We start from the raw sequence: 17,141 nt of genomic DNA on the forward strand, positions 1-17,141 counted from the left end.
GCCAGAATTAGAGGAACGCAGATATCTCAGAGTTTGTGGGACTGGGGGAGATTACAGCGATGGGGGGAGGGAGAACTGCAGGTGGACCATGTGAAGCTGAGGGAGGGGTGGAAATTTGAAGCAGTGTTGATGAAATTTTTCAGTTTGGGCTGAGAAGCAGAAGTGGCACCAAGAGAGTCATCAGCGAACCAGAAAAAGAGTTGGAGGAGAGGACCTGAGTAGGACTGGACTGTATTGTTTGCTTGTTGTCAAAGGGTATTTGCTAGTAATGTCCATGGCATTGCTTCCTATTTCCCTCCTGGTACAACAAAAGTTAGTGTATTCCCTGTCTCCCTACTTATTTCAGGAACTTTCTGCTGGTTGGGGAGTCCAGGGCCAGGGGGAATAGGCTAAAATTAGAGGCACTCTTTTCAGGGGTGAAGTCAGGAAACACTTTTACATACAGGATGGTAGAAGTTTGGAACTCTCTGCTGTAAATAGAAATTAATGCAAGATCAATTGCTAATTTTAAATTTGAGATTTATAGACTTTTGTTACTATTTAGTTATTAAGGGATATGGGGTAAAGGTGGGGGAGGTAGGGGTGCCGACAGATTAAGGTCACACATCAGCCATGATCCCATTGAATGGTGGACAGACCCAATGGTTGAAAGAATCTCCTGCTGCTACGTCCTTTTGCTGTCACCCAGATGTTGACAAACATTTTTGTCTTTTAGCTTGGTTTTTATTTTTTAAATTCAGACAGAATATATAAGAAGTTCAAATCCAGACTCATGTCCTGATATAACTCAATACACATCTCACAAGGGCTCCAAGTAGTTTTGGTATCTGAGCACATAGCAAGAGGGATGAGCCAAGCTATCTGCTCAGACACCTCTGCTGTTCCTAACCCGGGTGTGTTTAATGGGAACTGTGTGAAGGGAGCTTTACTCTGTATCTAACCCCGTGCTGTACCTGTCCTGGGGGTGTTTGATGGGGACAGTGTAGAGGGAGCTTTACTCTGTATCTAACTCCGTGCTGTACCTGTCCTGGGGGTGTTTGATGGGAACAGTGTAGAGGGAGCTTTACTCTGTATCTAACCCCGTGCTGTACCTGTCCTGGGAGTGTTTGATGGGGACAGTGTAGAGGGAGCTTTACTCTGTATCTAACCCTGTGCTGTTCCTATCCCGGGAGTGTTTAATGGGAACTGTGTGAAGGGAGCTTTACTCTGTATCTAACCCCGTGCTGTACCTGTCCTGGGGGTGTTTGATGGGGACAGTGTAGAGGGAGCTTTACTCTGTATCTAACCCCGTGCTGTACCTGTCCTGGGGGTGTTTGATGGGGACAGTGTAGAGGGAGCTTTACTCTGTATCTAACCCCATGCTGTACCTGTCCTGGGAGTGTTTGATGGGGACAGTGTAGAGGGAGCTTTACTCTGTATCTAACCCCGTGCTGTACCTGTCCTGGGAGTGTTTGATGGGGACAGTGTTGAGGGAGATTTACTCTGTATCTAACCCCGTGCTGTACCTGTCCTGGGAGTGTTTAATGGGGACACTGGGTGCCTGACATGAGAAAGTGCCCTCTTTAACTGCACCTTAATAGCTACAAAATTCAATCAAAAAAAGTAAAAAGGTTTGGAAAGAAATGTTTATTGTCCAACACTTTCTAAATGAATTGTGCTTGGAATGGGTGGTTTATTAAATATTTCTAACTGAGGGTTATACTTGCATGGATTATCCAGAATGGTTCTGCATGGATATTGGAGCCTCCACACACTGAATCACTGGGTTATCGATCTGCACCTGCTGATGGTCACAAGTTATGACTCAGTCAGTGCCTGGAATTTGCATCCAATATGAGGCACTGTCTCACTGGCAGCTCCTTTTGGATTCAGCTGATAGTTATTCAAATCCACAACTGCTTTGGGTGTTGCTGAAGTAGCTGTTGGAATCTGAAACCTTCACAAAGCTCAGGCAATGACAATAAGCTCCCGCAGATAACAAGCTTCTAAGGAATAAATAACTGTATACATAAGTTTAATTTAAAAAATACACAGTTTAATTTATAGAGTGTACATCATTTATTATTTTCCTTTTTTTGAGGAATTAGCATGTTTAACATCTACTTTAAACCTATGCATTCTATATTGTTGTTATTCATTCATGTGTTAACCTTGTGTTCAATAAATTCAATTGGCATTTAAAGCCAAAAACCAGGTCTGGTGTGATGATATTCTGCCTCTTCTTGGAGGACATGCGAAGACTCCTGTCGATACAGAATAGATCCTGTAGCTAAAGAAATCTAAAGGGTCTCTGTTGTTACCCTGGGCATATTCTCAATGGTTACCCAGCAACCTGAGCCAGTGAAGATACCCCCAACGTTGTACTGAGTTGCAGCTCATCCATGCGAGTAACTAAAACCCTGAAAGCTGAAATGTCCAGACTAGGATACGAAATGTCCAGACTAGGATACGAAATGTCCAGACTAGTATATGTTTCCTGGGTCTCATTCAATAGTTCTGAGACCTCGAGGTCATTATGGAAAGCAAGAAACCATAAATATGTTGCAGACACCTCCAGCTCCTCACACATGAAGGAGATTCTGGTTTCCTCTGGCCTAACCATCACTAATGGTCAGCCCTACTCTAGAGAGTTATGGCCTTAAATCCAACCCATGGCTGGAACTTTAAATAAACTCAGCTTGCCCTTTGTAGTCCACCTGAGAATACCACCTGAGAGATCCAGGAACACTCCATGATATGAGAACAGTGACACTATCAGCCTGAAAAGCCCCTGAGACAATGCCACGGAGTCTGGAGATGCATGTTGCAATGTGCCACTTCTTTCACACGTATTCATGATGGTTAGGTTCCCAACCTGGCACCAGGCTGGGATTGTCTTGGCTTCCTTCCACCAGCTCAACAACACAATCGAATCCTGTTGGATTAGCCTCCCAAAGCTGCACTTCACACCTTAATCGACGCTACAAGTACAACTTTACCCTCCCCTACATGGTTGCTACAGATTGAAAAACAACACTGTAAATCCAATGGGGGGGCGGGGGGTTTGCCTGGGAGTAAGAGGCCACCAGATAGAGGAGGAGGAATGGGGACAGATCTGAAAATAAACCTCAAGATTGTGAACTCTCGCGAATGTGCGAGAAGATGCAGGGTAGCAGCTGACAAAGATATACATTGTGAAGCCATTCGTTTACAGCTCCTGAGGAATAGGAGGAGACCATTCCGCCCCTCAAACCTGTTTCTGCATTCAGTTGGATCATGGCTGATCTCTATCCACTTTGGGAAATGATGCTGCACCAGGATCGATGCTAAGATCCCTGTTGTTCACAATGTACAGAAACGATTTGGACTCAGGAATTGGAAGTACAATATCAAAAATTGTTGACTGCACTAAACTGGAGTGTGTAGTTAATACCAGAATGTGACAAAATACAGGAAGACAATGAACATACAGAATCAACGTGTAATTGCTAAATAAGCATCAAAATAGTTCATTTCTAGAGGGATACAACTAAAAAGAAGTGATCTAAATAGAATAAGGTTGGAGCTCACTTGGAGTACTGTGAATATTTCTGGTCTCCATTTTATAAAAAGAATATGGGAACACTGGAGAAGATGCAAAAGCTATTTAATCGAATGATTCCTGGAGTGAAAGGTTGCATATCTATCAGGGAAGATTGAGCAGGCTAGAAAAGAGAAGACTGGGGGGTTACCTGATAGAGGCCTTCCAGTTTATCAAAGGGTAGAAGACATAGCAAAGATGCTTCTGCAACAGGACAAGACCAAACTAAGGGCCATATATATAAAATAACCACTAATAAATCCAATAGGGAATTCAGGGAAAACTTCTTTACCGGGAGAGTGGCTGGAATGTTGAACTTTCTACCACACAGAGTGGTTATGGTGAACACAGTGGTGGTGGAGGGGGGGAAGCTAGATAAACACTGGAGGGAGAAAATAGAATGCTATAGTGACGTGGTGAGATGAAGAGGTTCCTGTGGAGTATAAACTCTGGCATGGACTGAGCGGCTTGTTTCTGTGTTGTAACTATTTTCTAATACTTTGTAACCCTCAATACCCTTAATTAACATCGATCAAACCCGTTTGAAGTTTTCAGTTGGCTTCCTATGAGCCTCAACAGCTGTTTAAAGGGGAGAGTTGAGATTTTCACTACCTTTTATATGAATAAAGACCACCCCTGAACGGCCTAGCTCTCATTTGAAGGTTATGGCCCCCATGTTCTGGACTCTCCCACCAGGAGAAAAAGTTTCTCTCTAGCCACATTATCAAATTGTTTAATTATTTTGTACCCAATTATATTGCCCATCCATTGTCTATACGCACGGGAATATGAGCTTAGTCTCTGCAACCTGCCATCATAATTTAACCCTTTTAGCCTAATATCGTTCTGGTGAATGTGTGCTGTACCCATGTGAGGTTGATATATCCTTCCAGAGGTATGGTGCCCAGAACTGAATGCAGGATTTCAGATGGGGTCTAACCAGAGTTCTGTACATCCACCTCTTTATATTCCAGCCAGCTCCCTTCAGATGAAGGTCTGTATTCCATTAGCTGTTTAAGTTTTTTTTGTACCTGTCCACCAGTTTTTAGTGATTTCTGTACACTGATGCCTAAGTCTCCCTGCTCCTTCATAGTTCCCAGTTTTTCACCATTTAGAAGATACCCTTTCTATCTTTAAGTTCAGAGGGGATGCCCTCTTATTTCCCCACATTGAATTCCATCAATCGCAGTTTTGCCCATTCACTAAATCCATCAATGTTCTTTCTGTAGCTTTCTGCTCCTGTCTACACTATTTACTGTGCCACCTAACTTAGAGTCATCAGCAAAGCTGGATAAACAGCTCTCTATTCCTGCATCAAGTTATTGGTAAATATAGTGAAACGTTGAGGCCCATGGAGCATATGCCCATTATCCCTACTCTGTGCCTGCTACCTCCTAACAATTCCCTCTCCAGGCCAAAAGGTTGCCTCCCATTCAACACACTTTCATTTTTGCTAACAGCCTCTCATATGGAACCTCACCAAAAACCTTCTGGAAACCCATATAAAGAACATGCATTGACACTCCCTTATCCACCATTTTAGTGGCCTCAAAACGTTCAGTTGGGTTTGTTAGACATGATTTACCCGAAATAAATCTAAGCTGGTTTCTCTGATTAGCTCATCGATCTCTTTGGGCCTAATTATGGGAAGAATGATCCTTCCTGGCAAAGTGCCGCTACCAGACAAAAGAAGATGCCCCATGGTGCAGTCTACCCCTCCCCACAGCGCACGTAGTCGATGTAACTGTGGAGCAAATGCCAATTGGAATGTACAGTCTCCAACAGGAGCACTGGACTATTAGACCCTTTCCTGGAAACTGCCACATCCCCCCTGCTCCCTCAATATCAAATATGTCTGTAAACCAGCAGAGCCTTTCCTCACTGCAACTGGTCTTCTTACAGCATTGTACACACAACTACCCAACCATACAATACCCACCGACACTTTTTGATTTGACTCTACCAGCCTGTGTGTGGCTCCTAGCATGTGCCCCTAGTCCCAAGGTGTGGCCCAGCACAATAACACAGCTGGGCACTTCAGAAGCTGTCACCGAGCATTGCTTTCTCTGAACAAAATATATGGATGTGGAGCAGCTTTCTGTGATGGCTTCAAATGATGTTCCTCATATCAAAGCAGATGTTTTCACATTTTGTGGTTTGTCTGAAGCGCTAACGTACAATTAATCCTAGGTATGAAAAAGGTATCGAAGAAGAAGCGAGCTAGGGACAGGAGCACGCGGAAACTTGTCCCGCCCATTCCCCTGGATTACTGCGGTAGACCAATCTTTCCGATTGTGCTTGGAGGACTGACTATTTACAGTTTAGGAGAGGTTTGCATTCTTATTGTTCCCTTTGATTCCAGGAGAAAACATCCCCATTGTTAGATAACCCTCAGCTTTGTGGTGGCAAATTTAAACATCCGATATTCGACAATAAATTGGCAATCTCATTCTGCAAGGTCACATTGCTGGCTTCGGTACAGCATATCTAACCCCGTGCTGTACCTGTCCTGGGAGTGTTTGATGGGGACAGTGTGGAGGGAACTTTACTCTGTATCTAACCCCGTGCTGTACCTGTCCTGGGAGTGTTTGATGGGGACAGTGCAGAGGGAGCTTTACTCTGTATCTAACCCTGTGCTGTACCTGTCCTGGGAGTGTTTGATGGGGACAGTGTAGAGGGAGCTTTACTCTGTATCTAACCCTATCCTGTACCTGCCCTGGGAGTGTTTGATGGGGACAGTGTAGAGGGAGCTTTACTCTGTATCTAACCCCGTGCTGTACCTGTCCTGGGAGTGTTTGATGGGGACAGTGTAGAGGGAGCTTTACTCTGTATCTAACCCCGTGCTGTCCCTGTCCTGGGAGTGTTTGATGGGGACAGTGTAGAGGGAGCTTTACTCTGTATCTAACCCCGTGCTGTACCTGTCCTGGGAGTGTTTGATGGGGACAGTGCAGAGGGAGCTTTACTCTGTATCTAACCCTGTGCTGTACCTGTCCTGGGAGTGTTTGATGGGGACAGTGTAGAGGGAGCTTTACTCTGTATCTAACCCTATCCTGTACCTGCCCTGGGAGTGTTTGATGGGGACAGTGTAGAGGGAGCTTTACTCTGTATCTAACCCCGTCCTGTATCTGCCCTGGGAGTGTTTGATAGGGACAGTGTAGAGGGAGCTTTACTCTGTATCTAACCCTATCCTGTACCTGCCCTGGGAGTGTTTGATGGGGACAGTGTAGAGGGAGTTTTACTCTGTATCTAACCCCGTGCTGTCCCTGTCCTGGGAGTGTTTGATGGGGACAGTGTAGAGGGAGTTTTACTCTGTATCTAACCCCGTGCTGTCCCTGTCCTGGGAGTGTTTGATGGGGACAGTGTAGAGGGAGCTTTACTCTGTATCTAACCCTGTGCTGTACCTGTCCTGGGAGTGTTTGATGGGGACAGTGTAGAGGGAACTTTACTCTGTATCTAACCCCGTGCTGTACCTGTCCTGGGAGTGTTTGATGGGGACAGTGTAGAGGGAGCTTTACTCTGTATCTAACCCCGTGCTGTCCCTGTCCTGGGAGTGTTTGATGGGGACAGTGTAGAGGGAGCTTTACTCTGTATCTAACCCCGTGCTGTACCTGTCCTGGGAGTGTTTGATGGGGACAGTGCAGAGGGAGCTTTACTCTGTATCTAACCCTGTGCTGTACCTGTCCTGGGAGTGTTTGATGGGGACAGTGTAGAGGGAACTTTACTCTGTATCTAACCCTGTGCTGTACCTGTCCTGGGAGTGTTTGATGGGGACAGTGTAGAGGGAACTTTACTCTGTATCTAACCCCGTGCTGTACCTGCCCTGGGAGTGTTTGATGGGGACAGTGTAGAGGGAGCTTTACTCTGTATCTAACCCCGTGCTGTACCTGTCCTGGGAGTGTTTGATGGGGACAGTGTAGAGGGAGCTTTACTCTGTATCTAACCCCGTGCTGTACCTGCCCTGGGAGTGTTTGATGGGGACAGTGTAGAGGGAGCTTTACTCTGTATCTAACCCCGTGCTGTACCTGCCCTGGGAGTGTTTGATGGGGACAGTGTAGAGGGAGCTTTACTCTGTATCTAACCCCGTGCTGTACCTGTCCTGGGAGTGTTTGATGGGGACAGTGTAGAGGGAACTTTACTCTGTATCTAACCCCGTGCTGTACCTGCCCTGGGAGTGTTTGATGGGGACAGTGTAGAGGGAGCTTTACTCTGTATCTAACCCCGTGCTGTACCTGTCCTGGGAGTGTTTGAGGGGGACAGTGTAGAGGGAGCTTTACTCTGTATCTAACCCCGTGCTGTATCTGTCCTGGGAATGCTTGATGAGGACAGTGTAGAGGGAGCTTTATTCTGTATCTAACCTGTACAGTGCCTGCCCTGGGAGTGTTTGATACAGACACTAGCTGTCTGAAATGGGCAAGTGCCCCATTAAGCTGCTCTAACATTCCTCAAATTATTGAGCACAAAACTCCATCAAAAGTAAGATAGAAAGGTTTATAAATTTCTGCTTATAGTTCAGCCCGTCTTGGAGTGGGTGGTACATTAAGCAACTCCAGGGTTGTATTTGCATTGTTTAGCCAGGGTTGTTCTGCATAGATATTGGAGCCTCCATATCTCGGAGCACTGGGATTTAGATCTGGACCTGCTGTCAGAACATGCTGGAATGGGTTGGGACTCAGTCATGGGCTGGATTTGACTTCAGGAAGCAGGATACAGGTTCCCCCTGCCACTGTAGGCCAGTCTGCTGCACCTCCTAAACAGAGCGATGGACACAGCTTGGTTTTCAGGAGATTTTAGATGGCACATGAAGATCCAAGAAAGAGGAACGGGGCACAATAACTGAGAAGGCAAGTACTGGGGAGTCTCTGATGCCTCAGCAAGTTTATCCAGTGAGTAACTGAGACACGCAGATCAGTGAACTCCTGGAGTTGAACTCCCAAGTTACTGTTAGCTGGGTTTGATAATTGGCCTCACGACCCCTGCACTGTGAAGTGCACAAAAATATGCCTTGGTTCCTATCCCTGAGTGGCATCCAGCAACTTCCCCTCCCCTTTCCCATGGCTGGTAGGTGCCCATGTGTGGATGTCCAGTGAGGGGATTGCGAGAGGAGATTCTCTCATCTCGAATAACACAGAGCAAAAGAAAAGGCTTGGATTTATATAGCGCCTTTCTTGATCTCAGTGCACCCTAAAGCACTTTGCAGCCAATGAAGTAGAGACAGAAAGTGCTGGAAAAACTCAACGAGTCTGTCAGCATCCGTGGAGAGAGAAACAGAGTTAGCATTCTGAGTCTGTATGAGCTGTATGCGGGGACCCCTACCCCTGCTCTGAAGGAGAGTCACACGGACTCGAAACGTTAACTCTGTTTCTCTCTCCACAGATGCTTCCAGACCTGCTGAGTTTTTCCAGCATTTTTTGCTTTTATTTCAGATTTCCAGCATCCGCAGTATTTTGCTTTTACCAAAGTACTTTTGGTGTGTGGTCAGTGTAGGAACAGTGGCAGCCAGTGCACAGCAAGCTCCCACTAACAGCAATGTGAGAATGACCAGATCACCTGTTTTTTTTAGGTTGAGGGTTAAGTATTGGCCAAGACACTGGGAGGACACCCCAGCTCTTCTTTATAGAGCCCTCAGGGATATTTTGCATCCACCTGAAAGGTCAGACAAAGCCTCAGTTTAACACCGCATCCTAAAGACAGCAGCTTGGACTGTGCAGCACTCCATCAGTTTCCACCTGCATTTTGTACTCAAGTCTCTGGAGAGGGATTTGAACCTACAAATCTTTGACTCGGAGGCAAGTGTGCTACCCCTGAGCCACAGCTGACTCCCCCACCACCCCTCACAGAGCTCTGACATCTTTCTGGCTCATGTGTGTGAGGGGGGGTCCCTGGGAACTGATAAAAGTTAGTGTGTGCAGGAGAAACAGTGGGGAGGAGATCACTCACTGGGAACCCCAGCATCTAATGTGCAATTCACTTTGGAGTCGTTCACTTGCTGCACAGCCAGGAGCTACGCAGCAGTACACAGTGTGGCCATACTGACTTGTGCTGGTGTGATGGGATAGCACTTGTGCAACTGAATGGTCGTCCTTATCTGGGTAAACCAATAGCACAGGTCACCACCGGTCAGCTGGCCAATCAGAGCCCACTCTTGTCCTGTGCGCCTGTCTCTATGGAGCTGGCATTTTGAATTATTGATTGCACACTAAAATCCGTTCTTTTGGATATTAGATAATTGCCGATCGCTCAGGTTTTTGTGATGAGACTGCGATCTATCCCGTGGGGTTTTGCAGCACCCGAGTCTATGCCTGTATGAAGAACCCCAACCACAAGTGTCTCTACACCTGTCAGATCAAAGATGGTGGAAATGGACCACAGGTATTTCAAAATACACAGTGTACAATTCTTCAAAATTAGTGCTGGTGTGCAATGATGTTAATTCCATTTTAGTCCGTTATTTCCTAAAGTTCTGAATCTGCATTTTATTGCAGAGTACCCTGTAATAGTGTGGGTGGTCTGTGTTAGTGTGGATGCCATGTAATAGGGCGGGATCCCAGTGTTGGTTGGGTGTCCCATAATGACGTGAATGCTCTAGTGTGGGTGCCCTGTAATGGGTCTGGGTGTCCCTGTAATGGCACGGCTGCCCAGTAATGCTATGGGTGTCCTGTAACGATGGTGCGGGTGTCCTGTAACGATGGTGCGGGTGTCCTGTAACGATGGTGCGGGTGTCCTGCAACGATGGTGCGGGTGTCCTGCAACGATGGTGCGGGTGTCCTGCAACGATGGTGCGGGTGTCCTGTAATGATGGTGTGGGTGTCATGTATTTGATGGTGTGGGTGTCCGGTATTTGATGGTGCGGGTGTCCTGTAATGATGGTGCAGGTGTCCTGTAACGATGGTGCAGGTGTCCTGTAATGATGGTCTGGGTGTCCTGTAATGATGATGCGGGTGTCCTGTAATGATGGTGCAGGTGTCCTGTAACGATGGTGCGGGTGTCCTGTAACGATGGTCTGGGTGTCCTGTAATGATGGTGCGGGTGTCCTGTAATGATGGTGTGGGTGTCCTGTAACGATGGTGTGGGTGTCCTGTAACGATGGTGTGGGTGTCCTGTAACGATGGTGCGGGTGTCCTGTAACGATGGTGCGGGTGTCCTGTAACGATGGTGTGGGTGTCCTGTAACGATGGTGTGGGTGTCCTGTAATGATGGTGCGGGTGTCCTGTAACGATGGTGCGGGTGTCCTGCAACGATGGTGCGGGTGTCCTGCAACGATGGTGCGGGTGTCCTGCAATGATGGTGCGGGTGTCCTGTAATGATGGTGCGGGTGTCATGTATTTGATGGTGTGGGTGTCCGGTATTTGATGGTGCGGGTGTCCTGTAATGATGGTGCAGGTGTCCTGTAACGATGGTGCAGGTGTCCTGTAATGATGGTCTGGGTGTCCTGTAATGATGATGCGGGTGTCCTGTAATGATGGTGCAGGTGTCCTGTAACGATGGTGCGGGTGTCCTGTAACGATGGTCTGGGTGTCCTGTAATGATGGTGCGGGTGTCCTGTAATGATGTTGTGGGTGTCCTGTAACGATGGTGTGGGTGTCCTGTAACGATGGTGTGGGTGTCCTGTAATGATGGTGCGGGTGTCCTGTAACGATGGTCTGGGTGTCCTGTAACGATGGTCTGGGTGTCCTGTAATGATGGTGCGGGTGTCCTGTAACGATGGTGCGGGTGTCCTGTAACGATGGTCTGGGTGTCCTGTAATGATGGTGCGGGTGTCCTGTAACGATGGTGCGGGTGTCCTGTAATGATGGTGCGGGTGTCCTGTAACGATGGTGCGGGTGTCCTGTAACGATGGTCTGGGTGTCCTGTAATGATGATGCGGGTGTCCTGTAACGATGGTGCGGGTGTCCTGTAATGATGGTGCGGGCGTCCTGTATTTGATAGATTTATTGAGTGGGTGAAGCTGACGGGTGGATTTCAGTGCAGGTGAGTTTGAGGCCATTTATGTTGGACTCAAAAGGACAGATCAGAGAATTGTTTAAATGGTGAAAAGCTAAGAACAGTGGAGTTCCAAAGAAATTTAGGGATTCAGGCACAAAGCACAAAATGTGATCAGGTACAAAATATAATCAAAAAGGCTAGAAGGTTTAGTTCCACAGGGATATGGGCCCAGCTCTACATCTCACTGAGACCACATGTGGACATCAATCTGTGTGAATGCAGCTCTCCAGTAGAGGAGACCACAGGGCTGCTGGGTGTGTCCTGCTGGATGCAAAGGCCTGCTTGCTGGTAGTGTCCTGCCTGGAACCACGGGCCTTCTGGGAGTGTCCTGCTGGGGAGCACAGGGCTGCTGGGAGTATCTTGCTGGAGCACACAGGAGTGCTGGGAGTGTCCTGCTGGGGAGCACAGGCTGCTGGGAGGGACAAAACTGGCAGCTAAATATCCCTGGTTATAGAGTCTTCAGACACGACAGAGTAGGAGATAAAAAAGGAGGGGGAGTAACACTAATGGTTAAAGAATCAATTCCGGTTGTGAGAATGGATGATATACTAAACGGGTCAACAAACGAGGCTTTATGGATTGAGCTTAGAAATAAAAAAGGGGCAGTCACACTACTGGGAGTATACTACAGACCCCCAAATAGTGAAAGGGAGATAGAAGAACAAATACGTAGGCAAATTTCTGCTTGTAAGAACAAGAGGGCAATAATAGTAGGAGACTTCAGCTATCCTAATATCAACTGGGATTCAAACAATATAAGGGGCACTGAGGGAGAAAAATTCATGCAGTGTGTCCAGGAAAACTTTTTCAAACAATTAGTGACAAACCCAACGAGAGGAGATGTAATTCTAGACCTAGTCTTGGGGAACAAAGAAGGGCAAGTGGGTGAAGTGACAGTTGGCGACCATATCGGGGACAGTGATCACAATTCAGTTAGATTTAGCATTACCATGGAAAAGGACAGAGATAAGGCAGGAGTAAAAGTCTTGAACTGGGGGAAGGCAAATTTTGCAGAAATGAGAAGGGACTTGGCTGAGGTGGACTGGACAGCACTGCTGGAGGGTAAAACAGTGGAAAACCGTGGGAAGCACTAAAAAGCGAGATCCTAATTGTACAAAGTAGACATGTCCCCTACAAAAATAAGAGTGGTACTGCCAAATCTAGACCCCCCTGGTTGTCTAGGGGAATACAGGGGAAGATCAAACAGAAAAAGAAAGCGTACGATAGGCACAAAGAACTAAGCACTGCAGATAGCCTAGACGGACATAGGAAGTGCAGGGACAAAGTAAAAAAGGAAATAAGGAACTCAAAGAGAGGGCATGAAAAAAGATTAGCAAGTAAAGTTAAAGATAACCCAAAGATGTTTTACCAATACATTAATGTTAAAAGGTTAGTTAAGGAAAAAGTGGGACCTATCAGAGATGAAGATGGAAACTTGTGAGTAGATGCAGAGGCTGTGGGAAGGGTTTTGAATGAATATTTTGTCTCTGTGTTTACAAAGGAAAGGGAGGATGTAGATATAGTAGTCCAGGAGGAACACTGCGAGATATTGGACGGGATAGTCATAAAGAGAGAGGAAGTACTCGAAGGGTTGAAATCCTTGAAAGTGGATAAGTCACCAGGGCCAGATGGATTGTTCCCGAGGCTGCTGAAGGAAGTCAGGGAGGAGATAGCAGATGCTCTGAGGATGATTTTCCAATCTTCACTAGATACAGGGGAGGTACCGGAGGACTGGAGAAATGTAAAGGTAGTTCCATTGTTTAAAAAGGGATCAAAGGAAATGCCAAACACTTGTAGGCCAGTTAGTCTTACATCGATGGTGAGCAAATTAGTAGAATCAATCCTGGGAGGTAGGATTAACTGTCATGTGGAAAGGCATGGACTAGTCAGGGACGGTCAGCATGGATTTGTTAAAGGAAGGTCTTGCCTCACAAATTTGATTGAATTCTTTGAGGAAGTGACAAGAAGGGTTGATGAAGGTAGTGCAGTGGATGTTGTGTACATGGATTTTGCAAGGCATTTGACAAGGTCCCACACGGCAGATTGGTCAGGAAAGTAAAAGCCCATGGGATTCAGGGCAATGTGGCAAACTGGATAAAAGGTTTGCTTTGTAACAGGAAACAAAGGGTAATGGTCGATGGATGCCCTTGCGAATGGAAAGTTGTCTCAAGTGGTGTTCCACAGGGCTCGGTGTTGGGACCCTTGCTGTTTGTGTTATATATTAACGATTTGGACATGAATGTGGGGGGCACGATTGGGAAATTTGCAGATGACACAAAGATTGGCCGAGTAGTGGATAGTGTAGAGGATAGTCATAATCTCCAAAACAATATAGATGGGTTGGTGGAGTGGGCGGTAAAGTGGCAGATGGATTTTAACATAGAGAAGTGTGAGGTCATACATTTAGGGAGGTCAAACAGTTACAGGGATTACACAATAAATGGGAATATACTAAGAGGGGTAGATGAAGTGAGAGATCTTGGCGTACAAGTACACAGGTCCCTGAAGGCAGCAGTTCAAGTAGACTAGGTTGTAAAGAAGGCAAATGGAATGCTCTCCTTCATTGGTAGAGGTATAGAATATAAAAGTAAGGATATAATGTTGGAATTGTATAAAACACTGGTGAGGCCACAACTGGAGTATTGTGTGCAGTTCTGGTCACCACATTACAGGAAGGACGTAATAGCTCTGGAGAGAGTGCAGAGGAGGTTTACAAGAATGTTGCCAGGGTTAGAAAAGTGTAGCTACGAGGAGAGGTTGGATAGGTTGGGGTTATTTTCCTTAGAACCAAGAAGGCTGAGAGGTGACTTGATTGAGGTGTACAAAATTATGAGGGGAATAGATAGAGTGGACAGGATAAAATTGTTTCCCTTGGTGGAGAATTCTAGAACCAGGGGACATGGATTCAAGGTAAGTGGCAGAAGGTGTAGGGGGGACATGAGGAAGAACTTTTTTACACAGAGGGTAGTGGGTGTCTGGAATTCGCTGCCCAAGTTGGTGGTAGAGGCAGAAACTCTAAACTCTTTTAAAAAGTACCTGGATCTGCACCTTAAGTGCTGTAAGCTGCAGGGCTATGGGCCGGGTGCAGGAAGGTGGGATTAGAAAGGGCACCTGGGTGTCCTCGGGCTGGCATGGACAAGATGGGCCGAATGGCCTCCTCCTGTGCTGTAACTTTTCTATGGTTCTATGGTTTGGGAGCACAGGGCTGCTGGGAGTGTGCTGCTGGGGACCAAAGGACTTCTGGGAGTGTCCTGCTGGGGAGCACAGGGCTGCTGGGAGTTTGCTGCTGGGAGCGTCCTGCCTGGGACTATGGGACATCTGGGTGTGTCCTGCTGAAGAGCACAGGCTTCTGGGAATGTCCTGTTTGGGGGCACAGGGCTGCTGGCAGTGTGGTGGTGAGGAGTATAGCACTGCTGGGAGTGTCTTGCTAGGGAGCACAGGCTGCTGGGAATGTCCTGCTGGGAAGCAGAGAGCTGCTGGGAGTGTCCTGTTTGGTTTCACAGGGCTGGTGGGAGTCTCCTTGTGGGTGCAGAGGACTGCAGGGAGTGTCCTGTGTCTGACCACTGGGCTGCTGGGAATGCACTGCTGGGGAGCACAGGGTTGCTATGAGTGTTCTGTTTGGGAGTACAGGGTTTCTGGGAGTGTACTGCTGGGGCGCACAGGCCTGATGGGAATGTGCTGCTGGGGAGCACAGGGCTGCTGGGAGTGTCCTGTTTGTTAGCACAGGGCTGCTGGGAGTGTCCTGCCTCGGACTGTGGGACTTCTGGGTGTGTCCTGCTGGGGAGCACAGGGCTGCTGGGACTCTCCTGTTTGGGTGCACAGGACTGCTGGGAGTCTGCTTCTGGGGAGCACAGGGCTGCTGGGACTGTGGTGGGGAGCACAGCACTGCTGGGAGTGCCTTGCTGGGGAGCACACAGCTGCTGGGAGTGTCCTGTCTCAGACCACAGGGCTGCTGGGACGCATGATGGGAGTGTTAACAAAGAACAAAGAACAAAGAAAAGTACAGCACAGGAACAGGCCCTTCGGCCCTCCAAGCCTGCACCGATCATATTGCCCATCAACTAAAACATTTTGCACTTCCGGGGTCCATATCCCTCTATTCCCATCCTATTCATGTATTTGTCAAGCTGCCTCTTAAACACCACTATCGTACCTGCTTCCACCACCTCCTCTGGCAGCGAATTCCAGACACTCACTACCCTCTGCATAAAAAACTTGCCCTGCACATCTCCTCTATAGTTTTCTCCTCTCACCTTAAATCTATGTCCCCTAGTAATTGACTCTTCCACCCTGGGAAAAAGCTTCTGACTATCTACTCTGTCCATGCCACTCATAATTTTGTAAACTTCTATCAAGTTGCCCCTCAATCTCCGTCGCTCTAGTAAGAACAATCCAAGTTTCTCCAAACTCTCCTTATTGCTAATAACCTCCAGACCAGGCAGCATCCTGGTAAACCTCCTCTGCACCCTCTCCAACGCCTCCATATCCTTCTGGTAATGTGGTGACCAGAATTGCACGCAATATTCCAAGTGTGGCCTAACCAAGGTTCTATACAGCTGCAGCATGACTTCCAGCTTTTATACTCAATACCCCTGCCAATGAAGGCAAGCATGCCATATGCCTTCCTGACTACCTTATCCACCTGCGTTGCCACTTTCAGTGACCTGTGGACCTGTACACCCAGATCCCTCTGCCCGTCAATGCACTTAAGGGTTCTGCCATTTACTGTATAATTCTTGCCTGTATTAGACCTTCCAAAATGCATTACCTCGCATTTGTCTGGATTAAACTCCATCTGCCATTTCTCCGCCCAAGTCTCCAACCGATCTATATCCCGTTGTATCCTTTGACAATCCTCTTCACTATCTGCAACTCCTCCAACCTTAGTGTCGTCTGCAAACTTACTAATTAGCCCAGTTACATTTTTCTCCAAATCATTTATGTATACTACAAACAGCAAAGGTCCCAGCACTGATCCCTGCGGAACACCACTAGTCACAGCTCTCCATTCAGAAAAGCACCCTTCCACTGCTACCCTCTGTCTTCTATGACCAAGTCAATTCTGTATCCATCTTGCCAGCTCACCTCTGATCCCGTGCAACTTTATCTTCTGTACCAGTCTGCCATGAGGGACCTTGTCAAAGGCCTTACCCATGTTTATAACATCCACTACCCTTCCATCGTCAATCATCTTTGTCACTTCCTCGAAAAACTCGATCAAGTTAGTGAGACACGACCTCCCCTTCACAAAACCATGCTGCCTCTCACTAATACGCCCATTTGCTTCCAAATGGTAGTAAATCCTGTCGCGAAGAATCTTCTCCAATAATTTCCCTACCACTGACATAAGGCTCACCGGCCTGTAATTTCCTGGATTATCCCTGCTACCCTTCTTAAACAATGGAACCACGTTGGCCATTCTCCAGTCCTCTGGGACCTCACCCGTAGCCAGTGAGGATGCAAATATTTCTGTCAAGGCCCCAGCAATCTCCTCCCTTGCCTCCCTCAGTACTCTGGGGTAGATCTCATCTGGCCCTGGGGACTTATCCACCTTAATATTCTTCAAGACGCCTAACACCTCTTTTTTGATCTCAACATG

General features: G+C 47.2%; 1 protein-coding gene across 5 annotated transcripts in view; it reads left to right on the forward strand.

Moving 5' to 3' along the window:
* The window catches only part of tbrg1 (transforming growth factor beta regulator 1), a 103,610-nt gene that overhangs the window by 62,498 nt on the left and 23,971 nt on the right, over positions 1-17,141 (forward strand). For all 5 annotated transcript variants that reach the window (XM_078530533.1, XM_078530534.1, XM_078530536.1 and 2 more), the window contains 2 exons: positions 5,750-5,889; positions 9,782-9,928. In XM_078530533.1, coding sequence (XP_078386659.1) covers positions 5,750-5,889; positions 9,782-9,928 — 287 coding nt within the window. The remainder of the gene's footprint in view (positions 1-5,749; positions 5,890-9,781; positions 9,929-17,141) is intronic.

This window comes from Cetorhinus maximus, chromosome 27, assembly GCF_964194155.1.
Source record: "Cetorhinus maximus chromosome 27, sCetMax3.hap1.1, whole genome shotgun sequence".
In the NCBI taxonomy this organism is placed as follows: domain Eukaryota; kingdom Metazoa; phylum Chordata; class Chondrichthyes; order Lamniformes; family Cetorhinidae; genus Cetorhinus; species Cetorhinus maximus.